At 35.3% G+C, this 22,425-nt stretch overlaps 1 protein-coding gene across 5 annotated transcripts in view; it reads left to right on the top strand.

The window, feature by feature from the left end:
* The window catches only part of FUT8 (fucosyltransferase 8), a 255,203-nt gene that overhangs the window by 212,267 nt on the left and 20,511 nt on the right, over positions 1 to 22,425 (top strand). For all 5 annotated transcript variants that reach the window (XM_031453883.2, XM_064486044.1, XM_031453882.2 and 2 more), the window contains one exon: positions 19,783 to 20,029. In XM_031453883.2, coding sequence (XP_031309743.1) covers positions 19,783 to 20,029 — 247 coding nt within the window. The remainder of the gene's footprint in view (positions 1 to 19,782; positions 20,030 to 22,425) is intronic.

Genomic DNA, 22,425 nt, shown 5'->3' on the forward strand with positions numbered 1-22,425 from the left:
AGATAGATATCTTTCTTTCACTTTTTAGGGTACTTTCACATTGTTGTACTCATTTGACCCTTAAAATTATCCTATAGGGTAGACTGGTGGTTCTCAAACTTCAGCACACATGAGGATACCTGGAAGGCTTATTAAAATACTAGTTTCTCATTCAGTGGGCCTGGGATGGGGCCTAAGAATTGGCATTTCTGACAAAGCCTCCAAGTCCAAGTACCCCAACATGAGAACCACTGAAGCAGACTGTGCAGGTACCTTTCTCTCCATTTAACAGTTGAGGACAATGAAGCCTAATTTGTTTAAGCAATTTTAACTTTATTCAGGAAACATTTAATGACGAGTAATGTGTTAAGGTACTGCGCTGTAAGAGGTACAAACATCTGCAAGAAACTTCACTTCTCTCCAAGGATTTGGTGGTGAAGGGAACAGAATATAGGTAGACTTTCTTGCTGCTGGTCTATTATTCTTTCTACAATGATGATCTTTAAACAGAGTCCCAAGTTGGGCTACCTTTGTTAAAATCTTGGCTTTGTCATTTTGTGATCTTGGGCAGTTTAACTTAGGCCTTGGTTTCCTCATCAATAAAATGAGGAGTAACAATTTATTTACCTCTTTGAGTTGGTCATAGAATTAGATGAACTAACATGTACAATGCACTTAACACAGTGCCTGATATAGAACGCTAGTAACTGTTTGCTCTTTAATAGCCTTTATTCATTGAGCAAATATTCATCGAGTGCTGACAGCGTGCCGCATACTGAACTAAGTGATTAGGTGAAATGCTAAGTAAGACAGTGCAGTGTCTCTACACTCGCATCTTGTGGGAAGTCAAACATTTTTCAAAGTGCTGAGGCATTTCAGTTAATATAATTTCTCATGGAGCTGAGCACCTTTTTTTCGCAAGTGAAAACACTAGAAGTGGAATACGGAGCCATGTCATTGGCAAAGTGAGTAACTTTAGTTCCTTTGTTTCTCTTTGCCTCCTTCGGAAAATATCAGATAATACCTGACTCTTCACAGAAGTCCCCGGAAAGTTACTTGGGTAATTTCTATAAAATGCTTTAAGTTGCTCTATAAAAGGTCCTGTATGGATTTAAAGTATTATGTTGTGATGTGAATTTTATCTTCCTTAGGATTGTTTAGGTGCCTTATTCTGCATATCAACATATTTTTTTCTTTGTAGCTCACTTCAAATTTTGAAGTGAACCTCTTAATCTAGAAGAGCTCTAATTTTGAGGCTACCTCTTCCATTGATCTGGTCTGTAGTTTATAGCAGGTACAAACAAATTAGGTGTCAAGGTTAGGAAGATGCAGGGGAAGCAACTCAGTCTCACTGTGGCTAACTTTTTCATTTTGTGGACTTAGTTCAGTTTCAAGCGTCTTTGTGGAAGTGTACAGCCAACAAAGGGCAAGGTTCTTGTGTTTCACTGTTTCTAGAGAGAGGCAACTTTTTGAGTAGCATCCAGTTAATAAAAAAGTAAAAAAACTGTTCTCACCAGACTTCTCAGATTTAGTATATAGGTTGGTCACGCCTATATGCTGCAACTATTTATTTGTTTTGTTACATTTTAAGCCTTTCTCATACATTTTGTAGTCCATAGTGGCAACTACAGAGCATGAAGATTAAAAAATGGCTTGAATTTGAAACATTCAGAATTTTCTTCATGTTACAATTAAATAAGCTCTAGAAATCATCCTTTATCTATGTGGAATTGAAGGCCTGGTACTGAGACACTAAGTGACTTATCCAGGATCACATAGCTTACAAATGACAGAACTCTGGTTATTTGGACAGAACTCACTTCTACCTACCTCCAGTTTAAGTCCTCCCTAGGGAAGGGCAGACAAATTGGATGAACAATTAAAATACGTTGTGATATGGGTAAGTTATGACAATAGTTTTACATTACCTTCTTATAAAGAGAGAATAGAAAGGTAACTAAGTCTTCTAGCTTGGTTGATCAGTTTTTTCCCCCAGTTTTACTGAGATATAATTGACATACAACGTTGTATTAGTTTAAGGTGTACAACATAATGATTTGATATATGTTTATACTGCAAAAAGATTACTGCATTAAGTTTAGTTAACATCCCTCACCTCACAGTTACAAACTTTTTTTTTTAATTGAGAACTTTTAAGATCTTCTCTTAGCCACTTTCAAATATACCATACAATATTGTTAACTGTAATCACCATATTGTACATTACATCACCAGAATTTATTTATCTTTTAACTAGAAATTTGTGCCTTTTGACCACTGTCACCCTTTCCTCCCCACCCCACCCCAACCCTCTTCACCTCTGGCAACCACCAATCTGTTCTGTTTCTTTTTTGTTTGTTTGTTCTATTTCTATGAGTTTGTTTGTTTTTTTAATTCCACATATAAGGGAGATCATACAGTATATGTCTTTCGCTGACCGACTTATTTCATTTAGTGTAATGTCCTCAGGGTCTATCCATGTTGTCCCAAATGGCAGGATTTCCATCATTCTCATGGCTGAATAATATTCCTCTGTGTGTGTGTGTGTGTGTGTGTGTGTGTGTGTGCGCGTGTATGTATGGCATATTTTCTTTATCCGTTCATCCATTGATGGGTGCTTGAGTTGTTTCCATGTCGGGTTATATGAACATGGGGGTGCAGATATCTCTCTGGGATAGTGATTTCTCTTCCTTTGGATATATACCTAGAAATGGAATTCCTGGATCATATGGTAGTTCTGTCATTAAACTCTTTAAGCATATAACTCACTTAGGTTAAAAAGACAATCTTTAGCAGAGCACAAATTAAATTATACTTTGAATTTTTCCTGTGAAATTAATAATTTTAACATTTACAAAACTACTAAGATGTCTATTGGAATCATGTAAATAATCTAACAAGCTTGTATCCTTAATAATGGCTAACATCAGATGGACTGATTGATAAACTAATAATGTGGGTGATAATCTACAGACATACCTCATAGGATAGGCTATGGATATGCTTCTGTGTAGTATTTTTACAGTAATATTTGTAACCTTTGATGATTGATTAATAGAAACATGAAATAATATTTGAGATTCCTTGTGCTGCAAAAATATCTTGATTTCTCTGTTTAGCTAATGTGAGGAAAGGGAAAGGACACTGAACTGTGAGTTTAACCAGATCCAATCTCCGTTCTGTTGTTTTTAGCTTTTGGAACTTCAACAGTTAATTTTAGTTTCTCATTTTCATTTTACCTCTAAAAAAAAACTCATGTTACTCAGTACCTCTCTTCCTCTCCACTTTTATAGGGCTGTAATCACAAGGGAAAATGAGTAAGAGCTATAAAAGGCACTAAGATGGTTTTTATGTACAGTTTATTTTCATTGTCTATGTTTGGTCCCCAAATTTTAAAACACAAACATAATAATAGAATATATTATTAGATTATAACCTGCAACAGCAGGAAACTTACCCTTTTTACTCTAAGATGAAAACTAGGCCTTCATAAGAGCTTCATAGACAGTTTTCCCTTTTAAAATTATAAAGTTACATTGAAAAAATTGAAAGAGATCCAGAGAGGATCTGAGAATAACCTCTAAGCACTAAAATATCTTTGTGGTTAATAACCCACCATTTAATCATAATAAAATTCTAGACCAGTCAGAGTCTCTCTGCAGCTACCTTAGTATTTTTACTATACCAACACACCCGTAGAAGGTATGCTCCCACCCATAACAGTGGCTCACTGTAGTTGGTGATTTTAAACTGGCTGTGTTTGGGGGGAAGGAGTGATGGTACAGGGGGAATATTTGGCGACTGAGTTGGTACCATATCTAGTTGAAAAGCTAGCTATCCCTGCTTCAAGATTCTAATAGGTCTTTGACCTACACCCTACTTTTTTGAGAATTACTGACCTAAACAAGTATCATTGCAGGTATGTAAAGACTTTTAATTAAGCCTATATAAGGCTTTGGTTTTGCTGATTTTTGTTTCAGGAATGTAAAATACCAGTTAGAAAAACGTGTGTCTGAGAAGAACTCACAGTGACTTTCACTGTGACATCTCCTTTATCTTCTTCAGCTTCCCACTTAAAAGAGAGAGAAAGAAGTCTACAGTACCTCATTTATGAGAATAGGGAGCTGAAGCTTCCCTGCACAACAGTTTTGTCCAGAGTGTCCTGACACCTTAAACACAATCATAGGTATTTATTTCCAAATTTATCCTACAAATGCTTCTCATAATGAATTCTGAGTAAACCTGGGGAAAGTGAGTCAGAGGTTTGCAAACTGCCAGGATACACCTGATACATTTTCCTGGACTATAAATTTTGTTTGCTGGCATATAAGCTAAATTATTTTAAATAATAATGCAAACAGGATATATATTAGTGTAAAATGAAAATTTTGATGAAAAATCAAACTTGAGCCCACTGGTTTAGTCCAACTTTCATATCCTCAGTAGTGTAAGTTTACCCTCCTCTGCTATTGGGAGCATTCTGGTGGAAAACTGTAAGAAGTGCCATTCTATATTTGAGTTTTTAGCTATTTATTTTATCTTGAAGGAGAATCCAGATGGCATCAGGGCCTAGGTCTTCTGGGTTGTTTACATAGTAAGCACTTGACCAGAGCACAATAAATGTAACAAAAGAAACAAATAAAACCCACCTCTCCTGCATCCTGGTCCACATCTCAGATTACTACCCCGTAAGTGTGAGGCACTTTTACTTACTTGTGGATTTTTTTTAAAATAGTCTATTGCTAAGAATGAATTTTTTTTTAGCAATATATCCTGTTGTTTTAGACAAAAGTCTGGCAGAATGAGTTCAGAGATAAAAAGAGGTATGTTTAGAAAGTAGCAATACATAATTAGCATCAAAGTCATTGTGGAGTGGAAACGATTTCTTTGGAAAACTTTCTGAAAAGTTCTCCTAAGTCTATTTAGAATCTATCCAAGTTTGCTAGATGTAGAAGTAGAATCCAGATGCTGTGGATTTCCTGTGGGATGAGTGGGTCACATGACCTTGATACCTGTCTCAGAAATTATCAGTGTTTTTGTAAAAACTAATAAACCTTTTATGTTACAAGTGTGTTCCTTAAAGATTTGGTATAAATTGAATTATTATAAATTGTCATATTTTAAACTAGTTCTAGGGGGACTATGTAAAGAATTCCAAAGGAAATCCTTTCATAATAAAGAATCTTTTTTCTAATATGAGCTAGTAGTCCCCTGATTCATCGATCTCTCTTTCTCTCTCTCTGTCTCTCTCTTTTTCTTCCCCACTCCTCTCTTTCTCTCACATTCTCTTCAAAAGTAAGAATGCAGGAATTTGGTAGCATTTTGATAAGAGTCTTATTTGTTTACAGCCTATAGATCACATTCAAGTTTTAGAATGATTCTATAAATAAGATAATTGTTGAAAAGCTAAAGAAAGTTAAGAATGCCTCCTAGCCCTGTTGGTTAGTTTTATATGCCAGGGCTCTGGGTATGATGTAAATCTACAATTTCCTTATCTTTCCTCCTCAAGTTTATATAAGTTATAGGCTAATTCCATAGAATAGGAAATAATAGGCCATTAACTTCAGTGGAATTATACGTGTGTGAATCACCCACATAAGCAAGGAGATGCACTCCTCATCATGTACAAATGTGAGTGTTTCTAGATGCTGTGGGGGATATAAAGATAAATAAGACCTAGTCCTTGCCCTTCAGGAACTTGCACTGAGTATATTAAGATACATAGATCTGTAAATGTAACAAAAATAGGATATTTTAAGTGTCATAAGAGAGGTATAGAATTCTGTGGGTCATCAGAGGATAGAGAAGCTATTTCTGGCTGAAGGTATTAAAGGCATCATTAAAGCATAAATTGGGCCTTTAAAGAACAAAGAAAGGCATAGTCTGGGACAGATCAGAGTCATTGACTTAGAATCAGAAGTTATTAGCTGTGTGACTTTAGCTAGAGTCCTACAACCTTTCTTAATACCTGCTCTGTGTGCCTTACAGAGTTGTTACAAGGTTTCCAAGTGAAAATGTATCTAACAGTGCTTTGTATGTTCTAAGTCACCCTTTGTTGTTGTTATTACCGTTTTAGTTTTATGGGAACAAAGTAAAATAACAATAATAACATAATTGGGTCATGGGGTTTCAGCAGGGTTTCTTTTGAGAAACTTTAACCACCAACATTAATGAATCTTAGAAGTCTTTGATAGCTTTTTGTGAAACTCATTCAGAACTGTAATTGAAAAGAGAAGAGGGAAATTGTAATAGAGGAGCAAGGTAAAGACAGCTTTTGTTCATCCTCCCACAGAGAGCCAACTTTAGCTCCCCAGAAATCCCAGCCCAAATGAGGGTCATTCTTCACTTCCCTTGAGTTTTGTTTTGTTTGCTTCAAGAATCTTGCCTAGAAGTAGAGACAGGCTTCAGTGGAGAAGTTGTTTCAAAACACTAACAATGGAATTGAGCAGTCCTAAAGATCTGAATGTTAGAAATACATACAAGTAAGGGCCTTTGACTGACCGTCCCACTGGTACCTGACTGTTGACTAGATGGAACTACATTTACCAGACCAGCAGGGGTTATGTTTAGGTAAACAACCCAAATCACAGTATTGAAGCACTGTAGCATGCTCCTCTCCTCTCTAGTTTTGGGGTATTTAATATTATACTTGAAGCTATTTGTATGGTAGGTCTAGGTTGTAGCTGAGAATGAACTAGCCCAGAACACTCCGATGGGATTTTAAGGCATGATAGACAAAGCAATTGAAAAAACTGTAAGTCACCAGTATTTACCTTTCTCTGTTGCCACTGCACATTTTGCTGTGTCCACTGAAACTGGACAGTAGGACAGTAGGAACTGGGGAACAAGCTGGTTTAGTAGCTGCTTCTGCTGCCACCTCTGGCCAGTCATGATCCATGCAGCTCAGAATATCCAGTAATAGGATTGGCAAAAGTAGATATTGCACTCTGGGTCCCTTTTTTCCCTAGATTGTATCCAGTACCAACCCAAACTGAGACCACTCAAATTGAGATTTTAGAATCTATAGAACAATCCATGTGCATCCTTTGGAAATATCTGACCATTAGTACCTGGATTGAGATAAGAAGGTTAGATAGCCTTTTAAGAATAAGATACCTACACTTTAAAAGGGATGTGATATCTCTATTTCAGAGGAAAGATTATCATCTTATGGCTTGCCATGAATGACCATCTTAGAGACAACTGTTTGTATTATATATGTGTTAATAAGTGGACATTTAGTTCATTCACCTGTTGTATTTTATTATACATCTGTGTCTGATTTAGGTATTCCCTCATTAATGGATGTTTAAATTATTTCAAGTTTTGCCATTATAAACAAATATAGAATGAATATCTATGTGTCTCCTTGTGCCTATGTATTAATTTCTTTCTGGCAGTGCTAGTTAAACTTTTTCACATTATACCATACGTAAAATATATTTTTGCTGCCCATTTATCACCTGGGAAGAGATGGTATATGGCAAAGCTGCAGAGATCTCTAGGGCAGTGTGTTACAAATAAAATCTTATACTCTAAAAAGGGGGCTGGCAAACAGTGGTCCTCAGCCCAACTCAGCCCACCACCTATTTTTGTAAATAAAGTTTTACTAGAGCACTACCGTGCCCGTTTGTTGACATATTGCATATGGCAGCTTTCATACTACAGTGGCAGAGCTGATTAGTTATGACAGAGACTATCTGGTCCGCAAAACCTGAAATACTTACTACCTGGCTTTTTACAAAAAAAGTTTGCTGACTCCTACTCTAAAATAATAATTACCAAACAAATACAGTTTTAACCATTGTAAATTTGTGAATAGTTTTTTTTTATTTGTTTGATCTTGTTCATACACTTATAAATTTGAAGTCAAATTAATTTATGGTAAAATAAACAGATCTTAAATGTATAGTTCAGTGAATTTTGATAATGTAACCAACACCCCTGTCTGTTCAAGTCTTTTACTGATTTTTAAAATTGGGTTGTTTGTCTTTTTATTTTTAATTTATAGGAAGGGTTTATGTGTGTGTATTCTGGATACAAATTCTTTATCAGAAACATGATGAGGAAATATTTTCTCTCGGTCTATGGCTTACCTTTTTAATTTCTTAACAGTATCTTTTGAAGGTGAAAAATTTTAACTTTATTAAAGTCCAATTAGTTGATTTTTTCCCTGTAACTACAAAAGTAGGTGCTTTTGTGTCCTAAGAAATCTTTGCATATCCTAAGGTTGTGGAGGTATTATTTTATATCTTCTTCCAGGAGCTTTATACTTTTAGCTTTTATATTTATGTCTATGATTCCTCTCATATTAATTTTTGTGTATAGTGTGGGGTAGGGACTGAGGTTTATTGTTTTCCATATGTTTATCTAATTGTTCAGACGTACAATTTGAAAAACTTGCCTTTCACTATCAAATTGTCTTGGTGCCTTTGTCAAAAATCGACTGACTATGTATGGGTCTATTTCTGGTCTCTCCATTCCGTTCTACGGCTCTTTTTATGTCTGTCCTTACGCCTTAAATGTTTATCTTGCATCAGGTATTTTGCAACATGTTGATTAGAAAGCTGTATATATACCTAGAAATGGTATTGCTAGGTCAGAGTGAAGTTTGTTTATCTTTAAATTGTCTGCTTATGCCTAATCCTTCTATGGGAAAATTACTCAGTAGTATCCTAACTGTCCTCTCTGCTTTGAGCATCTATCCACTGTTAGTCCATTCGCCACATTGCCATCAGAATGATGTTTCCAAAATCAAATGTGACTTTGTTTCTTAAAATCTTCCATGACAGCTCAGTGTCTAAAGAGGTACATAGTAACTCGTTACTTAGAATACAGGAAACAAATCCTGTGGCTTTTCTCATGTACTGCTCACTTCTCAAAATTTGCCCGGTACTCCTGATCTCACCTGTCCAACTGCAAATTTATTCCTTGGAAGTTTTGTGCCCTTTTATCTCTATACTGGAAACATATTTCTTCTTTCTAGAATGCCTTCCCTCCATTTCATCCCATGAAATCCTCTTTATCTGTTAGTATCATTTCTTTTGTGATATTTCTCTCCAATTGACCCCATGTTCTCAACTATGAATATACTGTATTTAAATAGTTTGTTTACATGACTCTTAACTATATTGTGAGTTCTTTGAGAAGTTTGTCTGATTTATTTTTGTCTCTTTTTTGCCTAATAGTACTGGTCGATAATTGTTATTTGGTTGTTTTGTCGGGGGAGGAGTTAAATTAAATTTCCTCCAAGTAAAGTGATCCTTGAAAATTTTTCCTATTTCCAAATCTATCAACTAAAGGAAATAGAGGCTAATCTATGTGATTTACAGGTTTCTGATGTGAATCAAATGAGATCATAGACATGGGAATGTTTGAAAAATGTTTTAAAAATATGATGGCCTTATTGTTGTAATACTGAAAAATACTAAGTTAAAAAAATAGCTAAGTGTAAAAGTACTTTATGGACTAAAGCATTTACCTATACAGAATCTCAGCTATGTGTATGTATGTCTGTCTCTTTGGGTATCTCTGATTCAGTAAACATTTATTGAATACTTTCCCAGTTCTGGTATTATGAAAGCACCTATATATAGCAATAGGTAACATTTAGTGAACCTTACTATGTAATAATGCTCAAGAACTTTGCATATGTTATATCATTTAATATTCACAATAAAACTATATAGTAGATGTTGTCAGTATTCACATTTTATATAGGTCAATAATTTGCCAGCGGTAATAAGACTGCCCCAGTCTGACTTCAGAACCTGATCTTTAAACGTTATGCTCAGAAATCAGCAAACCATAGCCCCCAAAGCCTGGCTTTGTAAGGCCAGCTGCAGTTTTCAAGGGTTGTTTTTTTTTTTAAAAAAAAAAGATTATATGACAGAGATATATGTGGACTACAAAGCATAAAATGTTTATCCTGTAGCCCTTTACAGGAAAAGTTTGCCAATCTCAGTATAAGTGATTAAGATAGAGTCCGTGTTCTTAAGAAACTCCCAGTCTAAATGGGAGATTAACACAAACATTTTTTTAAAATCTATTTCATGAGACAATGTATGGTTAGTGATGTTACAAAGGTATAAAAAAGAAACCCAAAATATAAACCCTCCCAAGATTGGGAGGTAGAGTTATTCCAGCCAAAGGAATGAAAAGAAATGGCATTTGACCTGGTCTTCAAAAAGTTGTAAGATGACCAGGAAGCTTACGTACAGAATTCTGCACACTTGGAGTGCTTGACAGATGACGATAAAAATGGCTCACGTGCCTGGTATGTCTTACGGAGAGTAGTGCCGAAGTATCAGAACTCCTGGGCATTCGTTTTTCTTCTGCCCCTGATTTGCTGAATTATCTGGAAGAGAGCATTAAACCATCTGCTTCTCACTTTATCCGTCAGCAGAATGTGACTGAAAAAAATCAATCTAACAGCTAATTATGGCGCATTTCTCAAGGGACTCCAAAACAAATCTGATAGAAGATGCTTAGGTGGAGGTATTTTTTCAGTTGTAAAAGTATGAAACTGTTAGTGCTTTAGTTAAATAAACCTTGTATTTTGTATTCATTCTTAACTGTCATTGAATAGGTGAGACTGAAAATCAGTGTTTACATTTTGTAATTGCAATTTTTCTGATAAATTTTGTATTTATAGGAATTTAATACATAATTTTATGACAAATTACAATGATTTGAGGAAAATAATAAATAAATGTAACCATGCTTTTGAAGAACATTAACATTGGTAAAAGTAGTCAAGTTAATATAGATTGCTTGTTAGGAAATGTTTTAATTATATTGAGGATATAACATAGGATTGGCATTGTTATTATTACTCAACTCTTTGTTGTAAACAGTGGCAAGGATATAAACAATGAATGTCACTGTGAAAGATTTGTACTTTCTAAATTAAGCACATAGGAAAGTATTAAACTACATCAGGAGATGCATTTTCTGCTAACATAATTTAGAATATGACAGTTAAATTATTAATCAAATGGTTGGATATGGAGGGATTTTTCTCAAAGAGAGGAAAGGACAAATTACTCCATGTCAGTTGAAGAATATTCCAAACACCAAAAATAAAGGCAGGGGAGGCATAAAGATTCCCTAATTTTGTGGTTTGTGTGGACCAGCATTCATTGTATGAGTAATAAATGTTATGTCTATTGTTTCATGGTATTTTAAAAAATCTGATAATAGCTTTAAGCTACTTCTTTTTCTGATCATTAATATTAATATGTAATTATTGAACTAATTAATGTGTATGTGGGCAAATCACTGTTCCCTGGTCTGCTGTGGATATATAATTTAAATTAAGTGTTTCTCATTTGATTAAATGAAATCTCTTCTTTGAACATTTTTCTTAGCCTGAAAAGAAATATACATTAGTGATAAATAGCAACTGTAGTTTTGATGTTCTATGTTGGTATAGACCTTTTGTTTGGAATTGATTTACATAAAAATATATATTTGGCATTTTCAGTTGTTTAACAAAAAGACTCATACATATTTTACTATAACCACTGTAATATACCTTTAACTGTTTACTTAAACATATTTCTCCTGATTTTAATTGTGAGATTATCTATGTATTTGAGTAAGATCAGGAGTGGCCACAGATGCATAAGGAAGCATTTCTGTAAATTCATGCATTTGCCCTACCATTTCTTATATACTGCCTTGCAATTCTGTCTCATTGAAATGAATTGCCTGGGTCTTAAGAGTGTGCTGAGCAGATTAAAGAAAAGGGAGAGAAAAGAATCATTTGGAGAGAGTTTGAATGAAGTCTGCATTGTGGCTAAAAAATAGTCTGAGCGCTCTGCTAGCCATGCCATTCTTTAAAATAACGGGGAAATAAATGGTTCCACAAGAAATATTTTGACAAAATTACCAGTTGTCAAGGGCAAACTAGCATTTTAAAGCTATTGCTTTTTTAGTATAAAACATAATATGTTGTTATCCAGTACTGTGTTTAATTAGTGTAGATATTAATCAAATGCTATTTTGTGTAAGGGACTACAGGTAAGAGATGCTTATAGAAAAAGAGTTTGATTTGTGGGTTTTTTTTAAGGGCTGTTGCTCCTTCTCCTGTCTCTTCCTCCTTTCTATGTTTAGGTTAGTGACTTCCAGAAATAAGGATAAGGTAAAAAGCTCAGACTTTTTTTCCCCTTACTTGCCATTTTACAATCTGTTTTGTCTTTGGAATGAGAGACAATACATATTTGCAATCTGATACCCAATTTCCCAATTCAAAACAGAGATTTGGACACATTTTTCCCTAGCAGCACTAAATGGAAGAATTCACATTTTCTCAGAGGCCATTAAATAGAACAATAAAAATGATGCAGTCAACTCTCTCCTAAGTTAATTGAAAGAGATGTAATTGTAGATAATTTAAAATGATAGACGTTCAAAAAGCCACCTTTCCTCCACTTTGAATAGATTTGTGCTGTGGTAACTTAATCCTGGAGTATGGAAATGATGTGCAGAGGCCATAGTCCACCATGTGGATAAGACATACCCCAAGAAATAGAGAACTTCTGGGTTATTGTTGGATGATGGTGAACAGCTATAACCACCAGTGAGCTTGCCCTTTTTTGGCAGCTGGCTTTGTTTAGCATTTTAAAAAATTGCATGCTGTTTGCCTCTGATGCCTGGCATTCTTCACTTAAAATTGTAAATGTATTCTTATCATCCCCTAACACAGAGCTTACATATGCAGTCCTAGATCTAGCCTAAGACACCTGTTCTTGGGTCCATTTTTTTAAGTTGAATATGAAATAAATCTGTAGCCATGTCTTGCTGGAATGAAAGAGAGCACACATTATTACAGTGGAACCTGATCAAGCTACTTAGATGGACTTAAGTGAATGGGTGAGGTCTGTTAATGGATATGACATATTATTACCTCAAAGCCATTTCAATAAAGGATTAACGTTAATTTTAAGTTGTTTTGTTTTGTTAACAACCGTCTGGAGACAATAAATAACGAAAGAGACCTGATTGTATCTCACTTTGATTTCTTTGAAACCTTAAAATTCTGTCAATTAGAAAAGAGTAAGAAATTATTACATATGAAGGCAGATTTGATGTATCTGTTTGCCATAGTAGAAGGAGGACTTTGAGAAAGCTGTACTTCTACTTATACCAAATTGTAACCTTCATGTCAATATTGACCAGAAAATTCTTAAAGTTGAGAACTTGAAAGCATCTACACTGAAGCATAAATTAATACATCCAGATAGAACAAGTTTCTTCCCAGGGGAGAGGTTTCAGGTAGCCCATGACTCATCCTTTGTTGAATGTAAGCTGTTTTTCCACACAGCCTTCCAGTTGGACTGAAAAAGCCTTTGATTTAATAGAACTCTGTCTTTGTGTTTGTAATTTGTGAAAAATTTAGCCTTTATTAGTTGGTTAGAGGTTTCATTGAAACCTTTCCAGGCCTAACTCCCTCTTTAGCCATCAGAAACACTTTATCTTTTCTCATCATTAATGATTTTTAGTAGTTTCTCTGGCATCTTTTTAAAAAATTTTAAAGAGCTCTCCTCATTTATTCTCTCTAGAAAACAACCCCGAGGAGAGGTAGCATGATTTTTAATTACTCTAGAACAAGAAGAAAACGGGTTAGAGGTTGTGTTAACTGGAAAACCGTGTCAGAGATCAGGATTTTCTGGATTTAATTTCATCTAGATCATGTTGTTCTGTTAGTGCTAAATTTGTTGCTTCTATTTGACATAATCATTTTAAAATAATTTTTAAAAATATAAAGCAATGAATACCTTTTGTTGAAAATCCATAAAGGATGGAAAATGTAAAAAAGAAATAAAAATGCTACTGAAACATATGTATGTATGTGTATTCTTTTACTCTTTTGAATGCATGTATTTTTTAATTAAGACTTTACTTAGAGCAGTATTTTAGTTTTACAAAAAAATTTATGAGAGAGTACAGTTCACTCTTTTTCCTCTCCCAACCCCCTCCATGGCCCGAGTTCCCTATTATTAACATTTGCATTGATGTGGTACATTTGTCACAATTAATGAAGCAGTATTGGTATATTATTATTATCTTAAGTCTGTAGTTTACATTGGGGTTCAATCTTTGTGTAGTAGAGTTCTGTGGGTTTTGCCAAATGCATAATGTCATGTATCCACCATTACATAGTCATTCAGAATAGTTTCACTGCCCTAAAAATCCCTTGTTTCTACCTGTTCACTCATCTCCCTACTCCCTACCTCTGCTTTCTGTCTCCATAATTTTGCTGTGGCTTGGCACTTAAAGCCATACCTACCCAATCCTCTTTCTTTCACAGCGGAGGCAGAGGCAGCTGGGAAAGAACATACTCTGCAGTCCGAGATGGCAGCAAGAGCTAAAGATAGGAATGGTGGCAGGGTGACTCTTGGAGCTGCTGGTACTTTATGGATTGGTCTAGCATACAATATGAGGGAGGTTTGCTGTTCCAATCCCTGTTTTAGTAGGCCAAGATGTTAGTTTAACTTATTGGTTATAATTGGCATGGTGCCACATTGATTAAGTTGTCTTCTGTCCTTAGTCCCACAGAAGTCTTAACTGTTTTGTTATTTCCTTCATCCAACATGACTCTGTATTTTCATTTTCTTCTCTCATGGTATAGCCAAAATTTCTTGTTATAATTCTTGTATCCTAGAGTATTGGGGTTGACCTTTTCCTTATCATCAGGAAAGCCTAATGAGGCCTTCTTGATTTAACATAGTTGGATGATAACTTAGCAGAAAAATTACAAGTAGCTGTAAATCCAACATGAAATGTCGCATTCCTAACTCTCCAACTATGTACTAACCACAGAGGCAGCCATAAAATTCCCCCAGGGCAAAAGGGAATGCAGCGTGCCAACTGGCAGCTCAATCCTGTGAGATCCTGGTGGACACCTGCACACTCACTCCATCACTTCCTCCGGGGATGCTCAAGGAATAAAGGCTATTGTTACCTTGAAGTCCGTCCTCATGGCTATTTCTTTCAAGGAGACGTGACATGTAATGAAAGAATAAGAGGAATACGAGAGTGGAATTTTGAATTTTTTATGAGAATGGAGGGAAGAGAAGTTGAGGTTTGGCTCTTTAGTAAATTAGATTAAATTAAGCCTTGTCTTTGTTTCTACTGCTTTCAGTTTCTCTATTCTCGTGTTTCTTACCAATGAGAAAAGCTGTTCTAGGATTCTTTAGGATTCTTTGAGTTAAAAGGAGGTTCTAAGTTAGGAGAAAGTGCTAAATTATTAAAAAAACAAAAAGAAAAAAACACACAAGCAAAATCCCCAGACCTCTCGCCATGGAGTTACAGGGTCTTTGCAATCTGAATCATCAAAGAAAGTGATGGCAGTAGCCCCTTTATGAACAAGCTATCTGTGGACTGTCTGGAACCTCTTGGCAAAGTAACATATGTGTATATAAAAGTTAAATGAGTAAATTTATTTCAGAAACAATACGAATGACTGACTGCAGGGAACCTTCCATTAGGTGACGTGAAGCAAACCAATCTCTTTGGTCTTTTTTCTTGTGATACTGTTCTGCCTACCTCATCCTGAACTGCATAACTCACTAAGATATTACATATTTTCCATTAGCTGTTTTTTCAGTCCCCAATCCAGAGTTAATTCTGTCAGAATATCATTGAGGTCAGTGAACCATGAGTCTAGTTGCTTTTGCAAAGCATTTCTATTGCTAGTAAAAGCAGCATGCACCTCATAAGAATGCTACACAGTCATTCCCATAGTGTGATATGCTGATTTTTAAGAATGTTGCTAACACTGCAGTGTATTTCATATGATTGAAATTAGAACTTTTCATTCAATTGGCTGAAGGCTTCAAACTGGCAGTGATAAGTCTTTTGAGTTGTTGCTTAAGTAGAGCAGTGATGGAATTCATATGGCAGGCGACAGTTGCTCATTCAAGTTCAGAACGAGATCTCTATCAGTCACAGTGGTTGAAAAACAAAAGGAAAGTAGCAAAATGAAAGTAGCCCAGATGTTCACTTTTTAATAGTATGTCTTTCCTTCGTATTTTATATGAGAACAGAGCTCAGTCTTTAAATGAGGATATAAATATTAATGTTGCCATGTTAAAAAGCCAAAGAACTGAGCTGGCATATTTATGTGATTTTTTTTAAAAAAAAACAGCCATCTATAAATCAAGTAAAATCAAGAAAGCTCCCCCATGCCTCTAGAGGTCTCGCCAGAGCTAGTTAACTTTTGGTCTTGATCGCCTTTTACTCTTGCCTTCTCTAACAAGTCTCAGAGAGTTCAGTAAAAATTTAATCAGTCAGATTTGGCCACACAGTGACAAGAAAATGTAATTCTCAGAAGTCCAGATAGTCATTGTGGCTTTAACTTAAGCAAACAAATTCCTTTCTGTAACATGAGCAGGAAGTATTACCAGTTTACACAACTCACTGCTATTCTGTGCTTTCAGTGTAGCACAGAATTTTGATCAAGTCATGTTAGTGATGATAGAGTATCAGAACTTTCAGATGGCTTGGAATTGCTGCTCATTGTTCTATTACCTATGGTAAACAGTCTGAATAAGACTTACTTTGGGTGTATAGCTTGTATTTCCTTATTTAGTATATCTGGGAGTATATCTTTAGCTCACTTTAATGGGAACTTTGATATATTTTTCAAAGAATTTGATATTTTGGCATACAAGCCTTTTCCTGGACCAAACTGTGGAGGCAGCTCCTTGAGAATTGTTCAGCAGAATTGATCCCAGGATAAAGAAGTAACTTTTTTTTGATAATTACTGTGTGTCAGGCATCATGCTCAGCTTTCTTCATGCAATATCTTATCCTCAGAATAACTCGATGAGTAAGATACTGTTACTAATCCCATTTTACAGATAAGTAAGGTGCTGCTTATCAATGCCATTTTCCAAATGAAGAAACAGGGGTAAAGTTAAAGATAACCTATCCAAAGTCATATAGTATTAAGTGATGGAGAGAGGATTTGAACACCAATTTTTTGTGATTCCAAACCCTGTACTCTTATTACTGTGCACTACACTCAAGGTACTGCGTGAATAGGCATTTGCCTTACTATGTTTTGTTTGATGTCTCTCCCTGCTCCAGCCTCCGGTAGGGCTGTGAGTCCCAGCGGTTGGCACAGTCTTTGGAATGGCTGTTGAACGTGAAGGCACCTAGCAGCTCTAACTATTCAAGGCAAGCCTTAGGAAGAGGATTAAAACCTCCTTCTACTGCTCTGTACCTATTTGGAGGAAGTCTGGACATATGTGGGGATTGAGCAAAATCTCTTTGGACTTGAGACCAGAAAATAGACAGCTTTTCTGGCTCAGAATCACCAAAAACTTACTAATAATCCCCTCTTCCCCACAAGCGACTTTAAGTTCTAGGTAGAAAACACTGAGTTGAATTATCTCTGGGATCTGTTCCAGATTTAAATTCTTTTGAATGTGTATCCCAATAGGATAAAAATTATGTGGTAAACCAAGTAAAACAAAAGACATTCTAACATAGTATGTACTATGTTATTTTCTTTCATTTTGAAATAGATCATTGTTGAGGAAGCTGAACTTATATTCTAGGCAAAAGTTTTTCATTTATAAATATGAACACCCCTTTCTTAACACCTTACTAGGCACCTGAGTATGTTGATATTTTTTTCGATACCATTTTTGTTGGTGACAGTGTTTTGCTTAGTTTATTTTTTTTTTCCCACTAAAAGAAGTATAGTTCTGGGTGAGGTTTTTGAACTGGAAATCTTGAAAGGCAAGAACCGTCTCATCATTCTATACTCTGCCTAGTACAGTGTTTGGCATGATAGTATTCAGTAAATATTTGAATGAATGAATGAATGAACAAAGAATCAATAAAATGGATTTCTCTGTCCTGAAGGTATAGGTGTAGTTTTTTAATTTCTTTTTGAAATGTAGTAGTCAATAGGGCTTTAAGGAAGTTGAAGCCTTGGGACAATCAGAAGATAATAATGCCACATGAGTGAAGTTTGGAGCTAGTTATGTGGAACATTTATTTATTTATTTATTTATTTATCTTTTTTTGTTGTTGTTGTTTATTTTGGGGGGGATGGTAATTAAGTTTATTTATTTATTTATTTTAATAGAGGTACTAGGGATTGAGCCCAAGACCTCGTGCATGCTAAGCACACACTCTACCACTGAGCTATACACTTCCCCCTTATGTGGAACACTTAGAATACCCTTTTTAGGAAGAAATCACAAAAAGAAGGTAGCCCTACTGATTTTGCTTTTGTTTATGGTCATATGTGAGGAGCTGGGATCTTCCTTTCTTTTTCTGTTTTCTTATTTTAAAAATGAGCTACCTTTCTACCTTACTTTTTTCTCTCTCTCATATCATCTCCACATCAGGAAAAGCACCCCAATTTTTCTTGCCTTACAGAGACTATTAGAGCTTAATTTAAAATGCAGCTCACTCTTTCCCCACACACTCTTAATTATAGTTTCTCATCTGTTAAAGGTGCCCAACTCTTTCTTAACTGGCACACTAGATAAACTATAATATTAGTGGTAAATTTTTGATTCCTATTTATTCATGCAACAAATGTCATGTTTCAAGGTCTTTGTTCTAAGAATCTTGAAATGAGTTTTACATATCAGAGAAAAGAGAATATTAACCAGACTTTTTAATTCTTATTTATACTAACTGACTTTCTAATAGCCATGCAGTTGGTTTGGGTAATTACATTCCGAAACCAAGTGATTTATTTTAAAACATTTTTCACTTATGTAGAAAAACAGTTTGAGAACTGGTGAATGCATATTACATTTTAAACGTATTCTAGGTCTATTCTCTATAAGTGTATTCTTTAATGGTCCAGTGATTAACTGTGATTCTAATTTATTATGCACAATGACAACATCTTAACTGGAGTTAATTTGTATGTTCAGGTTAATAATTTCTGTTATTGAAGATTTAAGTTGGGACATTTTGTTTGTGAAATCTCTCTGCCTGGTCTCTTTGTGTTTTCCAATCATTACTATGTGATCTTTAATATGTACAGTAAACTTTATGGATGCTGGCTATTGCATTTTGGTTTAGTCTTCTCGTTTCATTGCAAAGTTGATAAAACAGCTGTAACATTAATGATACATAGATATTGGATTCTGAAACTAATCATCGTCTACAAAAATTATCAATCTCTGTTCTAAGTTAATATCCAGGTAAACAATCAACACAGATTCTATTATGATCATCATTGAGAATCTAATGGATCTAATTTTGTACAAGGAAAAAAAAAAGACTTTAGAACTATCTCATTTTTTTCTTCAAAAGATATAGATGGTTGGCTTATAATTGTAATCTTTAGATGTCTCTAGAGTCATTATGCTCTGTCATGAAAGTATGCAAGAGCCATTTGCTATAATGACAAGCTGGAAGTTTTGAGAACATTTTGTCTAGTTCAAAAACAACAATTACGAAACACAGAACTTTGCCTAGGCAGCTATATCCACTGGCATTGTGGTCATTCTCTGATTAGACACTTTGAGTGCTGGGTACCATCCTTACCTAGGGTGTGAAGTGTTGAGATGGCAGCATATTATGATAGAAAAGAAAAGGCCATGGATTTGAGATGCAGACCAATCTGGATGTGAAATTCAGCTCAGTCACTTTTGCTCTAGTACGTAGGGCAGGTTACTTACCATCCTCTGTAAAATGAAAGTTACAATACTTCTTTAGAGTTTCTGTGAAGATAGAAGCATGCAGAGTGACTTCTTGTTAGATGGTAGTTATATGAAGAATACAACGTGGTGATGATTTCGTGTTTTGATATTGTCTCAGGTGAAGTAAAGGACAAAAATGTTCAGGTGGTTGAGCTCCCCATTGTAGACAGTCTTCACCCTCGTCCTCCGTATTTACCCCTGGCTGTACCGGAAGACCTTGCAGATCGTCTTGTACGAGTCCATGGTGATCCTGCAGTGTGGTGGGTGTCCCAGTTTGTCAAATACTTGATCCGCCCACAGCCTTGGCTGGAAAAGGAAATAGAGGAAGCCACCAAGAAGCTAGGCTTCAAACATCCAGTTATTGGGTAAGAATCTGATTTGTTCTTCATGAAGTGATGTGTAGTAGCAGGGATAAATACCTTTATAACACAGTGTAACCTTTACAAAATACAGTTTAATTTTCATAACCCTACCCAAAAACAGAGATTCCAGAGTTCATTTTAGGCTACAGGGAGACCATTCTTCCTTTGTTCACTTAGAACAGCTGAGTCATCATAATTTAGTCATTTTTAGTCATTTGTTCATTTATTCATTCAACAAATATATTAAACCCGTATTTCTGAAATTAGCTGTCTCTCCTGGAAAAACCGGCAAAATTTCATTTTATTGGGAGTATTTTGGATATACACGACTCCTGTCTTACTCTAACAGGGCCATGGGATGAAGCTGTCACATTTATAGCTTTCCTAGTGCACCGTATTCTTAAGCTTCATTAATTGCCACTGGTGATTATTTTGCATTTTTGATATTCTGTTTTTCGTTTTTGTTCTGGAAGCTATTTTGAGACTAAAGATATCATTTGTAGTGTAAGATAATGTTAAAATTATTATGTAAAATTACCTCTTGACCCAGTAGGGAGTTATCATGTATATATGCGTTCAGTCATGCTTATTATGTTAAGAAATCCTGGGAGCAAGGAAAATTCAGAAGAACATCTTTGCTCACAAGCATGTGCTCCCATACCCATACATAAAGAGTTAGAAGGAGGGGTTTTCCTGGGTCCTGATGTCAGATTTCACACCATAGGAAATGTTCTTTGCCTAATGGAAAGAATGCTAGACTGAGAATTAAGTGACCTTGTTAATAGTCTTGAATTTTCCCTAATTCTAGGCCAAGTTACCTAATAATAGTGTTAATTGGGCTTTGTTTTTCCATTTGCAAAATAGGGAAGGTAATGCCTGCCCTAAAAAAGATGATGTGATAATATAAGAATGAAAAAAAGGATTTTAGTTCTATGGGGAAAAATGCGTTGTAAAATATTATTACCTTTCAGAGAGACTGATGCTTAAATAATTCCTGAAAATAGATTTGTAGGCTAGACTATGGCATTCTGCAGTTTCTACCGTTCATAATAAAGTCAGCTATTGATTAATATTAATACATGTGTTGATTCATTCACTTATCTGCAGAACATTTATTGAATACCTGCTACTGTAGGGGACAGAGATGAATTTTTTTTAAATGGCTCCTTCCAGCTCATTACAATCCATGGGAAAAGAGACTTACACAACTAACATTGTACGGGTAGAATGTGATAAATACCCTGAGAGAAGCTTAAATAGTATTATGAGGGGAGGGGAGGGGAAATGTACTTCCATCTGGATCAAGAAAGGTTTCATAGCTCCAGTGTTTGAACAGGATCTTTAAAGATGGAGAAAGATACAGTATAGTAATTAAATTACCAAAATACCTTCAAATACATTATCTCATTGATCCTACAGTACATTCCTGTGATGTGGGTAGAGATAGCCATTTTACAGGTGAGCAAACTAAGGAAAGAAAATCAGAGTTAACAAAGGCAAAACCAGGACTTAAACCCCTTAACTGCATTTGGATTTCCTGTAGTTTTACATACTAAATAGCTACCCTTATTAATTTTCCATAGACCATTCACAACATTGAGAATTGGCCATATAGAGAAAATTGAAGTACTACAGACAACTAAGTTAATTTGCACATTGGGGTGGTCTGCAGTAATGAAAGAAGGCATACTAGAATTCAAGAGTCTGGGGGTCCAATCTGGCTTCCACCACTAATAAGTTGTGTGACTTTGGACAACTTATTTGATCATTCTGGTATCTAAGTTTTCTACTAACACAATACTAAACAATTAGATTTCTGTGACTACCCATCATTCATTCATTCATTCATTCATTCATTTATTCATCGTGTTTGGAAAATAAATAAAATCAGATTCCTTGCCCTGGAGGAGCTTGATAGATAGTGAAAATCAGGCAAGTACACAAATAACTTTAGTTCTGTAAAGACTGGGTTAAAACGTATGTGAAAGAAACCAGCCTCCCTTTGCTCTATGTTGTCTTTTTGTTCACTGAAATGTCTTCAGAGGCATCGATTTCTTTAACTGTCAGATGAGTTACATTAAATTAAATGACTTCTAAAGTCCTTGACAGGTCTAACATTCTGTTTCTTCCATAAAGATTCCATTATGGTCCTCTCTCAAAGTACTAATCCAGGCCTAATTTCAGGAGTACTTGGAGAATTGAGAAAATTGCTTAGTAGTTCTCTGCCACTGTGTCAAACACTCCTCTTCTTTTGATTTTTCCTTCTATTATTATAGCTCTCCTATATTTTTGTTTTTATTTTCATATCTTCCATCCTATATCTTCCCTTGTGTCTTAGTCTCCAGAAGTTATTGACCCCTCTTCTAAATGTTAGAGCTAAAGTAAGTACATGGTAAAAT

The sequence above is a fragment of the Camelus dromedarius genome, chromosome 5 (assembly GCF_036321535.1).
Source record: "Camelus dromedarius isolate mCamDro1 chromosome 5, mCamDro1.pat, whole genome shotgun sequence".
NCBI lineage: Eukaryota > Metazoa > Chordata > Mammalia > Artiodactyla > Camelidae > Camelus > Camelus dromedarius.